Here is a 15,657-nt window from a genome sequence, read left to right as displayed (position 1 = left end):
CCACTCACCCACCCACCCACCCACCCACTCACTCACCCACCCACCCACCCACCCACCCACTCACCCACCCACCCACTCACCCACCCACCCACCCACTCACCCACCCACTCACCCACCCACCCACCCACTCACTCACCCACCCACCCACCCACTCACCCACCCACCCACCCACTCACCCACCCACCCACTCACCCACTCACTCACCCACCCACCCACCCACCCACTCACCCACCCACCCACTCACCCACCCACCCACTCACCCACCCACTCACCCACTCACTCACCCACTCACTCACCCACTCACCCACTCACCCACCCACTCACTCACCCACTCACTCACTCACCCACCCACTCACCCACTCACTCACTCACCCACCCACCCACTCACCCACCCACTCACCCACCCACCCACCCACTCACTCAGTCACTCACTCACCCGCCCACCCACTCACCCACTCACCCACCCACCCACCCACCCACTCACCCACTCACCCACCCACTCACTCACCCACTCACCCACTCACCCACCCACTCACTCACCCACCCACCCACTCACCCACTCACCCACCCACTCACCCACCCACTCACTCACCCACTCACCCACTCACTCACCCACTCACTCACCCACTCACCCACTCACCCACCCACTCACTCACCCACTCACTCACTCACCCACTCACTCACTCACCCACTCACCCACCCACTCACTCACCCACTCACCCACTCACTCACCCACCCACTCACTCACTCACTCACCCACTCACCCACCCACTCACCCCACAGGTCCCGACTCCTCATCAGCCGCCACCGCCGCTGTGACCACCACCGCACACTCCTGGGGTGGTGGAGGTGGTGGAGGTGGTGGAGGTGGTGGTGGAGTTGGTGGTGGAGGTGGTGGCACCTCCACCTCCTCCACCCTTCGTGCCGTCGCCCGGCTCCTAGCCGCTCGTCCTGACGTCGTCTTCACCGCTGAGGTAGCTACCCCGCAAGGTGGACTCCAGCAGGCTCAGGGTGGACTACTGCAGGGTCAGGATGGAGTCGTCCCGCCGGGGCCGGGGGTGACGCTGCACGTGAGGGTGGATGGGGTCGACTATCGACACTCGGGAGTCTCCAAGAAGGTGGTCAAGGCTCAGTTGGCTGCAAGGGTTAGTCCACCATCGCTGGCGTCCACCACCACCATCATAATCATCACCCCCATCACCACCACTACCACCAGCACCATCACCACCATCACCATTACTACCATCATCATCATCACCATCACCATCACCACCATCACCACCATCACCACCACCATCACCACCATCACCACCAGCACCATCACCACCAGCACCATCACCACCACCATCACCACCACCACCATCACCACCACCATCACCACCATCACCACCAGCACCATCACCACCACCATCACCACCATCACCATCACCACCATCACCACCACCACCATCACCACCACCACTACCACCAGCACCATCACCACCATCACCATCACCACCATCACCACCACCACCATCACCACCACCACCATCACCACCACCACCACCACCATCACCACCACCATCACCACCATCACCACCAGCACCATCACCACCACCATCACCACCATCACCATCACCACCACCACCACCATCACCACCACCATCACCACCACCATCACCACCACCACCATCACCACCAGCACCATCACCACCACCATCACCACCACCACCATCACCACCACCATCACCACCATCACCACCACCACCATCACCACCACCACTACCACCAGCACCATCACCACCATCACCATCACCACCATCACCATCACCACCACCATCACCACCACCACCATCACCACCATCACCACCATCACCACCAGCACCATCACCACCACCATCACCACCACGTGTCTAACTGAGTAACTAAGTCTAACTGAGTTGTCTAACTGAGTTGTCTAACTAAGTTGTCTAACTTACTTGTCTAACTAAGTTGTCTAACTGAGTAACTGTCTAACTGAGTTGTCTAACTGGGTTGTCTAACTGAGTTGTCTAACTGAGTTGTCTAACTGAGTTGTCTAACTGAGTAACTGAGTTGTCTATCTGAGTTGTCTAACTAAGTTGTCTAACTGAATTGTTTAACTGAGTTGTCTAACTGAGTAACTGAGTTGTCTAACTGACTAACTGAGTTGTCTAACTGAGTTGTCTAACTGAGTTGTCTAACTGAGTTGTCTAACTGAGTAACTGAGTTGTCTATCTGAGTTGTCTATCTGAGTTGTCTAACTAAGTTGTCTAACTGAGTTGTCTAACTGAGTTGTCTAACTGAGTAACTGAGTTGTCTATATGAGTTGTCTAACTGAGTTGTCTATCTGAGTTGTCTATCTGAGTAACTGAGTTGTCTAACTGAGTTGTCTAACTGAGTTGTCTAACTGAGTAACTGAGTTGTCTAACTGAGTTGTCTAACTGAGTTGTCTAACTGAGTAACTAAGTTGTCTAACTGAGTAACTAAGTTGTCTAACTGAGTTGTCTAACTGAGTAACTAAGTTGTCTAACTGAGTTGTCTAACTGAGTTGTCTAACTGAGTTGTCTAACTGAGTTGTCTAACTCAGGTGCTCAAGGCTCTGGGGATTCCATTGCCGGAGGAGGAGGGGGGGGAGGAGGGGGAGGGGAGGGGCACCGGGGGGGGAGGTCACCACTGGGGAAGTACGTACACACACACACACACACAGACACACACTACACACACACACACGCACGCACACACACACAGACACACACTACACACACACACACAGACACACACGCAGACACACACTACACACACACACTACACACACACACACACGCACACACACACACACAGACACACACTACACACACACGCACACACACACACACAGACACACACTACACACACACACACACACGTACACACACACAGACACACACACGCACGCACACACACGTACACACACACAGACACACACTACACACACACGCACACACACACAGACACACACACGCACACACACACACACACAGACACACACTACACACACACGCACACACACACACACAGACACACACTACACACACACGCACACACAGACACACACTACACACACACGCACACACACACACACAGACACACACTACACACACACGCACACACACACACACAGACACACACACGCACGTACACACACACAGACACACACTACACACACACGCACACACACACAGACACACACTACACAAAGATAAAGACAAAGATCCCCCGTATAGCCTTAACAGACTGTAGGGGCAAGTGCTGTTAGCGAGCACCTATGAAGGCCGGCACTGTGGCACACGAGGGGGTGGGTGGCCAGCACCACGCCCGACCGCCTTTGTCTTCCCAGTGGCGATGTTTACACACCGCACCAGGTACTCATTTAAGGCTGAGTCGACCTAGGGGAGGCCCAGGACCGGTTCAGATAATCGTCACTGGTGTTAGCCGTGAGCGGGAATCGAACCCGGGTCGCCAGGTTCATAGCGCAGCGCGCTAACCACTACACTACCGCTCCCCACTACACACACACGCACACACACACACACAGACACACACTACACACACACGCACACACACACACACAGACACACACTACACACACACACACACAGACACACACACACGTACGCACACACGCACACGTACACACACGTACACACACACACACACAGACACACACACAGACACAGACACACACGTACACACACACGTACACACACACAGACACACACACACACACACGTACACACACACACACAGAGAGACACACACACACGTACACACACACACAGACACACACACACACTACACACGCACACACAAGTACACACACACACGCACACGCACACACACACAGATACACACACACAGACACACACTACACACACACACACAGACACACACGTACACACACACACTACACACACACACTACACACACACACACGTACGTACACACACACGTACACACAGACCGTGCTCACGCTCTCACCGGCCTGTGCACCGTCTGTCCCACCGCGAAGCGCTATCCGCCAGCCGGCAGCTCTTACACTACATCACCCCCCCCCCCCCCTCGTTTAAAAAGAAACAGCCGTCCCGGCTGATGCACGGCAATGCAAGCCGGGTGGACGGGCAGATAAACGTTCATAACCGCGGGAAACATCAAAAACCTTCCCAAGGGAAGAACGTACAACACTCCTCCCTTTGTGAGCCGACAAGCACGACGCCCACATCACCCCCCCCCCCCCCTTGTTGAAGAAAAACCAGCCGTCCCGGCTGCTGCACAGCTGTCCCGGCTGATGCACGGCAACTCAAGCGAGGGTGGACGTGCAGATAAACTCTCACACCCGCGGGAAACATCAAGAACCCTCCCAAGGGAAGAACGTACAACACTCCTCCCTTTGCGAGCCGACAAGCACGACACCCACATCATCACCCTCACCGCCCCCTCCTCGTTTAAAAAAGAAACAGCCGTCCCGGCTGATGCACGGCAACGCAAGCCGGGGGTGGACGGGCAGATAAACTCTCACACCCGCGGGAAACATCAAGAACCCTCCCAAGGGAAGAACGTACAACACTCCTCCCTTTGCGAGCCGACAATCGCGTCGCCTGCTCCTTCCGAGCAACTCGGCGTTCCGGCGGAGGGCACACGGCACAACCGCGGCTCTCCGCCCGCCCCCCCCCCCCTCTCCTCCCCGCGAACCGGCAACACGCCAGGGGGTCCACCCCATCAGGCTCGGCGCAGGCAAACGAAACCCCCAACAACAACAACAACAGCCGCAGCAGCCGCAGCAGCAACAGCAGCAGCCCCCCAGCACAAAACGACTTACGGGATAAGTCCGTTTTGCGGGAACGTGAGACTCTAGGACCCGTGGACCCTCGCCGCCTGTAACCCTCCACCCCGCCCCCCTCCCCACTCCCCACGGGATCTGGAACGGCCCCTCGCACGGTTCAGCAGCAGGACTGGACCCAGCCCAGCTGCTCCGGAAGTTTCCGCGGTCGTCGTGACCCTCGTGGGCGACACGCAACAACTCAGTCCCTCCTCCTTGAAGGGACCGGACCGGCTCGTGGGGACACGTCAGACCCCCCCCCCCACCTCTACCCCTCACCGCCCTCGGCTCAGAGGCAGAGGTCGCAAACGGGTTTTGATTCCTTACCCGTACCCAGGTACCCAGCCGTACCCGTACCCGTACCCTACCCGTACCCGGCCGGGTACCTGATTGCGACCTCTGGGATGAAGCCACGTTGCAGGCATGGCGGGTGGGTTGATTCTAGGAACTTGGATTGTGAGAAGAGACGAGACGTTGGGAAATGAGTGACAATCACGGCGACTCACCAGTGACTCATGGCCTACCCGTACCCGTACCCGGCCGCACCAGGGTCGCAATCGGGTACCCGTACCCGGCCGTACCCTTTCCCGTACCCGGCCGGGTACGGGTAGGGTACGGGTATCGGGTACCTGATTGCGACAAGCCACGTTGCAGGCATGGCGGGTGGGTTGATTCTAGGAACTTGGATTGTGAGAAGAGACGAGACGTTGGGAAATGAGTGACAATCACGGTGACTCACCAGTGACTCACGGTCTACCCGTACCCGGCCGCACCAGGGTCGCAAACGGATACCCGTACCCGTACCCAGCCGGGTACGGGTAGCCGGGTATCGGGTAGGGTACGGGTATCGGGTACCCGGTTGCGACCTCTGCTCAGAGGGGACTTTGGAGATGGGATGTCTTAATCCAGACGATGCCCCCGCCCCCCAACCCTGCCCGTCTCCGCACTCGCTCTGCGGCTGTTTAGTTTCCACTCACTCACTCGCCCACCCACTCATCCACTCATCCACCCACCCACTCACTCACCCACTCACCCACTCACTCGCCCACTCACTCGCTCACTCACCCACTCACTTACCTACTCACCCACTCACTTACCTACTCACCCACCCACTCACTCACTCACCCAATCACCCACCCACTCACTCACCCACTCACCCAGCCACTCACCCACTCACTCTCCCTCCCACTCTCCCTCCCACCCCACCCACTCACCCACCCACCCACTCACCCAGCCACTCACCCAGCCACTCACCCACTCACTCACCCTCTCCCCCCCCCCCCCCAGGTGATGGGGGCTCCCGTCAAGCCCCCCGCCACAGGCAGTGGGCCTCTCCTCACTCACTCACTCACCCACCCACTCACTCCACCACCCACTCACTCACCCACTCACTCTCCCTCCCACTCTCCCTCCCACCCACCCACTCACCCACCCACCCACTCACTCACCCAGCCACTCACCCAGCCACTCACCCACTCACTCACCCTCTCCCCCCCCCCCCCCCCCAGGTGATGGGGGCTCCCGTCAAGCCCCCCGCCACAGGCAGTGGGCCTCTCCTCACTCACTCACCCAGCCACTCACCCACTCACTCACCCTCTCCCCCCCCCCCCCAGGTGATGGGGGCTCCCGTCAAGCCCCCCCGCCACAGGCAGTGGGCCTCTCCTCACCCACTCACCCAGCCACTCACCCACTCACTCACCCTCTCCCCCCCCCCCCCAGGTGATGGGGGCTCCCGTCAAGCCCCCCGCCACAGGCAGTGGGCCTCTCCTCACCCACTCACCCAGCCACTCACCCACTCACTCACCCTCTCCCCCCCCCCCCCAGGTGATGGGGGCTCCCGTCAAGCCCCCCGCCACAGGCAGTGGGCCTCTCCTCACGGCCAGCGGCAAGAACCCCGTCATGGAGCTCAACGAGAAGCGGCGAGGCCTCAAGTACCAGCTGCTGGGCGAGGCCGGGGCGGGCTACGACAAGAAGTTCACCATGCAGGTGCTCACCACTCGCTCACCACTCGCTCACCCACTCACTCACTCACTCACCACTCGCTCACTCAGACACTCACCACTCACCCACTCACTCAGACACTCACTCACTCACCACTCACTCACCACTCACTCACCAGCTGCTGGGCGAGGCCGGGGCGGGCTACGACAAGAAGTTCACCATGCAGGTGCTCACCACTCGCTCACCACTCGCTCACCCACTCACTCACTCACTTAGACACTCACTCACTCACTCACCACTCGCTCACTCACCACTCACTCACCCACTCACTCACCACTCACTCACTCACCACTCACTCACCACTCACTCACCACTCACCACTCACTCACCACTCACTCACCCACTCACTCACCACTCACTCACTCAGACACTCACTCACCACTCACTCACCACTCACCACTCACTCACCAGCTGCTGGGCGAGGCCGGGGCGGGCTACGACAAGAAGTTCACCATGCAGGTGCTCACCACTCACCCACCACTCGCTCACCCCACTCACTCACTCACTTAGACACTCACTCACTCAGACACTCACTCACCCACTCACTCACCACTCACCACTCACTCACCAGCTGCTGGGCGAGGCCGGGGCGGGCTACGACAAGAAGTTCACCATGCAGGTGCTCACCACTCGCTCACCACTCGCTCACCACTCACTCACCCACTCACTCACCCACTCACTCACTCACTCACCACTCACTCACCACTCACTCACCACTCACTCACTCAGTCACTCACCCACTCACTCACTCAGTCACTCACTCAGACACTCACTCACTCACCACTCACTCACTCAGTCACTCAGCCACTCACTCACTCAGTCACTCACTCAGACACTCACTCACTCACTCACCACTCACTCACTCAGTCACTCACCCACTCACTCACTCACTCACCACTCGCTCACTCAGACACTCACTCACTCACCACTCACTCACCACTCACTCACTCAGTCACTCACCCACCCACTCACTCACTCACCACTCGCTCACTCAGACACTCACTCACTCACCACTCGCTCACTCAGACACTCACTCACTCACCACTCACTCACCAGCTGCTGGGCGAGGCCGGGGCGGGCTACGACAAGAAGTTCACCATGCAGGTGCTCACCACTCGCTCACCACTCGCTCACCACTCACTCACCCACTCACTCACCCACTCACTCACTCACTCACCACTCACTCACCACTCACTCACCACTCACTCACTCAGTCACTCACCCACTCACTCACTCAGTCACTCACTCAGACACTCACTCACTCACCACTCACTCACTCAGTCACTCAGCCACTCACTAACTCAGTCACTCACTCAGACACTCACTCACTCACTCACCACTCACTCACTCAGTCACTCACCCACTCACTCACCACTCGCTCACTCAGACACTCACTCACCACTCACTCACCACTCACTCACTCAGTCACTCACCCACCCACTCACTCACTCACCACTCGCTCACTCAGACACTCACTCACTCACACTCGCTCACTCAGACACTCACTCACTCACCACTCACTCACCAGCTGCTGGGCAGAGGCCGGGGCGGGCTACGACAAGAAGTTCACCATGCAGGTGCTCACCACTCACTCACCACTCACTCACTCAGTCACTCACTCACTCACCACTCACTCACGTCAGACACTCACTCACCACTCGCTCACCACTCACCACTCACTCACCACTCACTCACCACTCACTCACCACTCACTCACCACATCACTGCACTCAGACACTCACCACTCACACCACTCACTCGCTCACTCACTCACCACTCACTCACTCACTCACACACTCACCACTCACTCCACTCACTCACTCACCACCCACTCACTCACTCACCACTCACTCACTCACTCACCACTCACTCACCACTCACTCACTCAGACACTCACCACTCACCCACGTCACTCACTCACTCACCACTCACTCACTCACTCACACACTCACTCACTCACCACTCACTCACTCACCACTCACCCACTCACTCACTCAGCTCACCACTCACTCACCACTCACTCACTCAGACACTCACCACTCACCCACTCACTCACTCACTCACCACTCACTCACCACTCACTCACACTCAGACACTCACCACTCACCCACTCACTCACTCAGACACTCACCACTCACGCCACTCACTCACTATCACTCACCACTCACTCACACTCACTCACTCAGACACTCACCACTCACCCACTCACTCACTCACTCACCACTCACTCACCACTCACTCACTCAGAACACTCACCACTCACCCCACTCACTCACTCACTCAGACACTCACCACTCACCCACTCACTCACTCACTCACCACTCACCCACTCACTCACTCACTCAGACACTCACCACTCACTCACAACTCACTCACCGCTCACTCACTCACCACTCACTCACCACTCACTCACCACTCACTCACCACTCACTCACCACTCACTCACCACTCACTCACTCACCACTCACTCACCACTCACTCACCACTCACTCATCACTCACTCACCACTCACTCATCACTCACTCACCACTCACTCACCACTCACTCACTCACCACTCACTCACCACTCACTCACTCAGACACTCACCACTCACCCACTCACTCACTCACTCAGACACTCACCACTCACCCACTCACTCACTCACTCACCACTCACTCACCACTCACTCACTCAGACACTCACCACTCACCCACTCACTCACTCACTCACCACTCACTCACCACTCACTCACTCAGACACTCACCACTCACCCACTCACTCACTCACCACTCACTCACCACTCACTCACTCAGACACTCACCACTCACCCACTCACTCACTCACTCAGACACTCACCACTCACCCACTCACTCACTCACTCACCACTCACTCACCACTCACTCACTCAGACACTCACCACTCACCCACTCACTCACTCACTCAGACACTCACCACTCACCCACTCACTCACTCACTCACCACTCACCCACTCACTCACTCACTCAGACACTCACCACTCACTCACCACTCACTCACCGCTCACTCACTCACCACTCACTCACCACTCACTCACCACTCACTCACCACTCACTCACTCACCACTCACTCACCACTCACTCACCACTCACTCATCACTCACTCACCACTCACTCATCACTCACTCACCACTCACTCACCACTCACTCACTCACCACTCACTCACCACTCACTCACTCAGACACTCACCACTCACCCACTCACTCACTCACTCAGACACTCACCACTCACCCACTCACTCACTCACTCACCACTCACTCACCACTCACTCACTCAGACACTCACCACTCACCCACTCACTCACTCACTCACCACTCACTCACCACTCACTCACTCAGACACTCACCACTCACCCACTCACTCACTCACCACTCACTCACCACTCACTCACTCAGACACTCACCACTCACCCACTCACTCACTCACTCAGACACTCACCACTCACCCACTCACTCACTCACTCACCACTCACTCACCACTCACTCACTCAGACACTCACCACTCACCCACTCACTCACTCACTCAGACACTCACCACTCACCCACTCACTCACTCACTCACCACTCACTCCCCAGTTCACTCCCAGTTCACTCCCAGTTCACTCCCCAGTTCACTCCCAGTTCACTCCCAGTTCACTCCCAGTTCACTCCCAGTTCACTCCCAGTTCACTCCCAGTTCACTCCCAGTTCACTCCCAGTTCACTCCCCAGTTCACTCCCCAGTTCACTCCCCAGTTCACTCCCAGTTCACTCCCAGTTCACTCCCAGTTCACTCCCAGTTCACTCCCCAGTTCACTCCCCAGTTCACTCCCAGTTCACTCTCAGTTCACTCCCAGTTCACTCCCAGTTCACTCCCAGTTCACTCCCAGTTCACTCCCAGTTCACTCCCAGTTCACTCCCCAGTTCACTCCCCAGTTCACTCCCAGTTCACTCCCAGTTCACTCCCAGTTCACTCCCAGTTCACTCCCAGTTCACTCCCAGTTCACTCCCCAGTTCACTCCCCAGTTCACTCCCCAGTTCACTCCCAGTTCACTCCCAGTTCACTTCCAGTTCACTCCCAGTTCACTCCCCAGTTCACTCCCCAGTTCACTCCCCAGTTCACTCCCAGTTCACTCCCCAGTTCACTCCCAGTTCACTCCCAGTTCACTCCCAGTTCACTCCCAGTTCACTCCCCAGTTCACCTCCCAGTTCACTCCCAGTTCACTCCCCAGTTCACTCCCAGTTCACTCCCCAGTTCACTCCCCAGTTCACTCCCCAGTTCACTCCCCAGTTCACTCCCAGTTCACTCCCAGTTCACTCCCCAGTTCACTCCCAGTTCACTCCCAGTTCACTCCCAGTTCACTCCCCAGTTCACTCCCAGTTCACTCCCAGTTCACTCCCAGTTCACTCCCCAGTTCACTCCCCAGTTCACTCCCCAGTTCACTCCCCAGTTCACTCCCAGTTCACTCCCAGTTCACTCCCAGTTCACTCCCAGTTCACTCCCAGTTCACTCCCAGTTCACTCCCAGTTCACTCCCAGTTCACTCCCAGTTCACTCCCCAGTTCACTCCCCAGTTCACTCCCAGTTCACTCCCAGTTCACTCTCAGTTCACTCCCAGTTCACTCCCAGTTCACTCCCAGTTCACTCCCAGTTCACTCCCAGTTCACTCCCAGTTCACTCCCAGTTCACTCCCAGTTCACTCCCAGTTCACTCCCCAGTTCACTCCCAGTTCACTCCCCAGTTCACTCCCCAGTTCACTCCCAGTTCACTCCCAGTTCACTCCCAGTTCACTCCCCAGTTCACTCCCCAGTTCACTCCCAGTTCACTCCCAGTTCACTCCCCAGTTCACTCCCAGTTCACTCCCAGTTCACTCCCAGTTCACTCCCCAGTTCACTCCCAGTTCACTCCCCAGTTCACTCCCAGTTCACTCCCAGTTCACTCTCCAGTTCACTCCCAGTTCACTCCCCAGTTCACTCCCCAGTTCACTCCCCAGTTCACTCCCAGTTCACTCCCAGTTCACTCCCAGTTCACTCCCAGTTCACTCCCCAGTTCACTCCCCAGTTCACTCCCCAGTTCACTCCCCAGTTCACTCCCAGTTCACTCCCAGTTCACTCCCCAGTTCACTCCCCAGTTCACTCCCCAGTTCACTCCCAGTTCACTCCCCAGTTCACTCCCAGTTCACTCCCAGTTCACTCCCAGTTCACTCCCAGTTCACTCCCCAGTTCACTCCCCAGTTCACTCCCAGTTCACTCCCAGTTCACTCCCCAGTTCACTCCCAGTTCACTCCCCAGTTCACTCCCAGTTCACTCCCCAGTTCACTCCCAGTTCACTCCCCAGTTCACTCCCAGTTCACTCCCAGTTCACTCCCAGTTCACTCCCAGTTCACTCCCAGTTCACTCCCAGTTCACTCCCAGTTCACTCCCAGTTCACTCCCCAGTTCACTCCCAGTTCACTCCCAGTTCACTCCCCAGTTCACTCCCAGTTCACTCCCAGTTCACTCCCCAGTTCACTCCCAGTTCACTCCCAGTTCACTCCCCAGTTCACTCCCCAGTTCACTCCCAGTTCACTCTCCAGTTCACTCCCCAGTTCACTCCCAGTTCACTCCCAGTTCACTCCCAGTTCACTCCCAGTTCACTCACTCACTCACCACTCACTCACCCACTCACTCACCCACTCACTCACCCACTCACTCACTCACCCACTCAGTCACTCACTCAGTCACTCACTCAGTCACCCACTCACTCACTCACTCACCCACTCACCCACTCACTCACCCACTCACTCACCCACTCACTCACCCACTCACTCACTCACCCACTCACCCACTCACTCACCCACTCACTCACTCACTCACTCACTCACTCACCCACTCACTCACCCACTCACTCACCCACTCACCCACTCACTCACCCTCTCACTCACTCACCCACTCACTCATTACTCACCCACTCACCCACTCACCCACTCACTCACCCACTCACTCACCCACTCACTCACCCACTCACTCACCCACTCACTCACTCACCCACTCACTCATTACTCACCCACTCACTCACTCACCCACTCACTCACCCACTCACCCACTCACTCACCCACTAACTCACCCACTCACTCACCCACTCACTCACCCACTCACTCACTCACTCACCCACTCACTCACCCACTCACTCACCCACTCACTCACCCACTCACTCACCCACTCACTCACCCACTCACTCACCCACTCACTCACTCACTCACCCACTCACTCACTCACCCACTCACCCACTCACTCACCCACTCACTCACTCACTCACCCACTCACTCACTCACCCACTCAGTCACTCACTCAGTAACTCACTCAGTCACCCACTCACCCACTCACTCACTCACCCACTCACTCACCCACTCACTCACCCACTCACTCACCCACTCACTCACCCACTCACTCACTCACCCACTCACCCACTCACTCACCCACTCACTCACTCACCCACTCACCCACTCACTCACCCACTCACCCACTCACTCACTCACCCACTCACCCACTCACTCACTCACCCACTCACTCACCCACTCACTCACCCACTCACCCACTCACTCACCCACTCAATCACTCACTCACTCACTCACTCACTCACCCACTCACCCACTCACTCACCCACTCGCTCACTTCACTCACCCACTCACTCACTCACTCACCCACTCACTCACTCACTCACCCACTCACTCATTACTCACCCACTCACTCACTCACTCACCCACTCACCCACTCACTCACCCACTCACTCACCCACTCACCCACTCACTCACCCACTCACCCACCCTCCAGCTCACCCGCTGATCCACTGTGTTGGCGTGTGCGTGGCGTGTGCGTGTTGACGTGTGTGTTTTGACATGTTGACATGTGTGTGCTTGGCGTGTTGTCCAGGTGGAGGTGGACGGCGTGTTGACGTGCGTGTTGACGTGTTGACGTGACATGTTGACATGCGTGTGCTTGGCGTGTTGTCCAGGTGGAGGTGGACGGCGTGTTGACGTGCGTGTTGACGTGTTGACGTGACATGTTGACATGCGTGTGCTTGGCGTGTTGTCCAGGTGGAGGTGGACGGCGTGTTGACGTGCGTGTTGACGTGTTGACGTGACATGTTGACATGCGTGCGCTTGGCGTGTTGTCCAGGTGGAGGTGGACGGCGTGTTGACGTGCGTGTTGACGTGTTGACGTGACATGTTGACATGCGTGTGCCTGGCGTGTTGTGCAGGTGGAGGTGGACGGCGTGTTGACGTGCGTGTTGACGTGTTGACGTGACATGTTGACATGCGTGCGCTTGGCGTGTTGTCCAGGTGGAGGTGGACGGCGTGTCGACGTGCGTGTTGACGTGTTGACGTGACATGTTGACATGCGTGTGCTTGGCGTGTTGTCCAGGTGGAGGTGGACGGCGTGTCGACGTGCGTGTTGACGTGTTGACGTGACATGTTGACATGCGTGCGCTTGGCGTGTTGTCCAGGTGGAGGTGGACGGCGTGTTGACGTGCGTGTTGACGTGTTGACGTGACATGTTGACATGCGTGTGCTTGGCGTGTTGTCCAGGTGGAGGTGGACGGCGTGTCCTTCCAGGGAGTGGGCCCCAACAAGAAGGTGGCCAAGGCTCAGGCGGCCCTCACCGCCCTCGCCGCACTCTTCCCCACGGGGGGCGGAGCCTCGGGGGGGAGGGGGCGGAGCCTCGGGGGGAGGGGGCGGAGCCTCGGCCGGAGGGGGAGGAGCCTCGGGGGGAGGAGCCACGGGGGGAGGGGGGGGGAGGAGCCACGGGAGGCTCCGCCCCCGCCCGCGGCGACACGCGGGAGGGGGGGTGCACGGCCCCCGCCGGTGAGTCACGCGGTGCACACACGTGTAGCACACATGTAGTACACATGTAGTACACATGTAGTACACACACATGTAGTACACATGTAGTACACATGTAGTACACACACATGTAGTACACATGTAGTACACATGTAGTAACACACACATGTAGTACACATGTAGTACACACACGTGTAGTACACAAACATGTAGTACACATGTAGTACACACACACGTGTAGTACACATGTAGTACACACACATGTAGTACACATGTAGTACACATGTAGTACACACACATGTAGTACACATGTAGTACACATGTAGTACATACACATGTAGTAGTAGTACACACACATGTAGTAGTACACATGTAGTACACATGTACTACACGTGTACTACACGTGTACTACTACACGTGTAGTACACACACGTGTAGCAGTACACACACACGTGTAGCAGTAGTACACGTGTTGTACACACACGTAGTAGTAGTACACACACATGTAGTAGTACACACACGTGTAGTAGTGCACACACGTGTAGTAGTACACACACGTGTAGTAGTGCACACACGTGTAGTAGTGCACACACGTGTAGTAGTACACACACGTGTAGTAGTACACACACGTAGTAGTAGTACACACACGTGTAGTAGTGCACACACGTGTAGTAGTACACACACGTAGTAGTAGTACACACACGTGTAGTAGTGCACACACGTGTAGTAGTACACATGTAGTACACATGTAGTAGTGCACACACGTGTAGTAGTACACACACATGTAGTACACATGTAGCAGTACACACACGTGTAGTAGTAGTACACATGTAGCAGTACACACACGTGTAGTAGGTCACACGTGTAGCACACACACACACGTGTAGTAGTAGTGACACGTGTAGCAGTACACACACATGTAGTAGTACACACGTGTAGCACACACACACGTGTAGTAGCACACATGTAGTACACATGTAGTAGTAT

General features: G+C 56.7%; 1 protein-coding gene across 1 annotated transcript in view; it reads left to right on the top strand.

Annotated features, from left to right (window-relative positions):
- The window catches only part of LOC144954073 (spermatid perinuclear RNA-binding protein-like), a gene marked incomplete at its 3' end in the record, with an annotated part of 42,894 nt that extends 28,203 nt beyond the window's left edge, over positions 1-14,691 (top strand). Inside the window, exons 16-20 of the mRNA XM_078884653.1 lie at positions 784-1,145; positions 2,588-2,681; positions 6,143-6,213; positions 6,680-6,841; positions 14,416-14,691. Coding sequence (XP_078740779.1) covers positions 784-1,145; positions 2,588-2,681; positions 6,143-6,213; positions 6,680-6,841; positions 14,416-14,691 — 965 coding nt within the window. The remainder of the gene's footprint in view (positions 1-783; positions 1,146-2,587; positions 2,682-6,142; positions 6,214-6,679; positions 6,842-14,415) is intronic.
- Between the last annotated feature and the right edge of the window lie 966 nt (positions 14,692-15,657).

The sequence above is a fragment of the Lampetra fluviatilis genome, unplaced genomic scaffold, assembly GCF_964198595.1.
Source record: "Lampetra fluviatilis unplaced genomic scaffold, kcLamFluv1.1 SCAFFOLD_258, whole genome shotgun sequence".
Classification (NCBI taxonomy): Eukaryota; Metazoa; Chordata; class Hyperoartia; order Petromyzontiformes; family Petromyzontidae; genus Lampetra; species Lampetra fluviatilis.
This window is presented reverse-complemented; position numbering and strand designations above follow the sequence as displayed.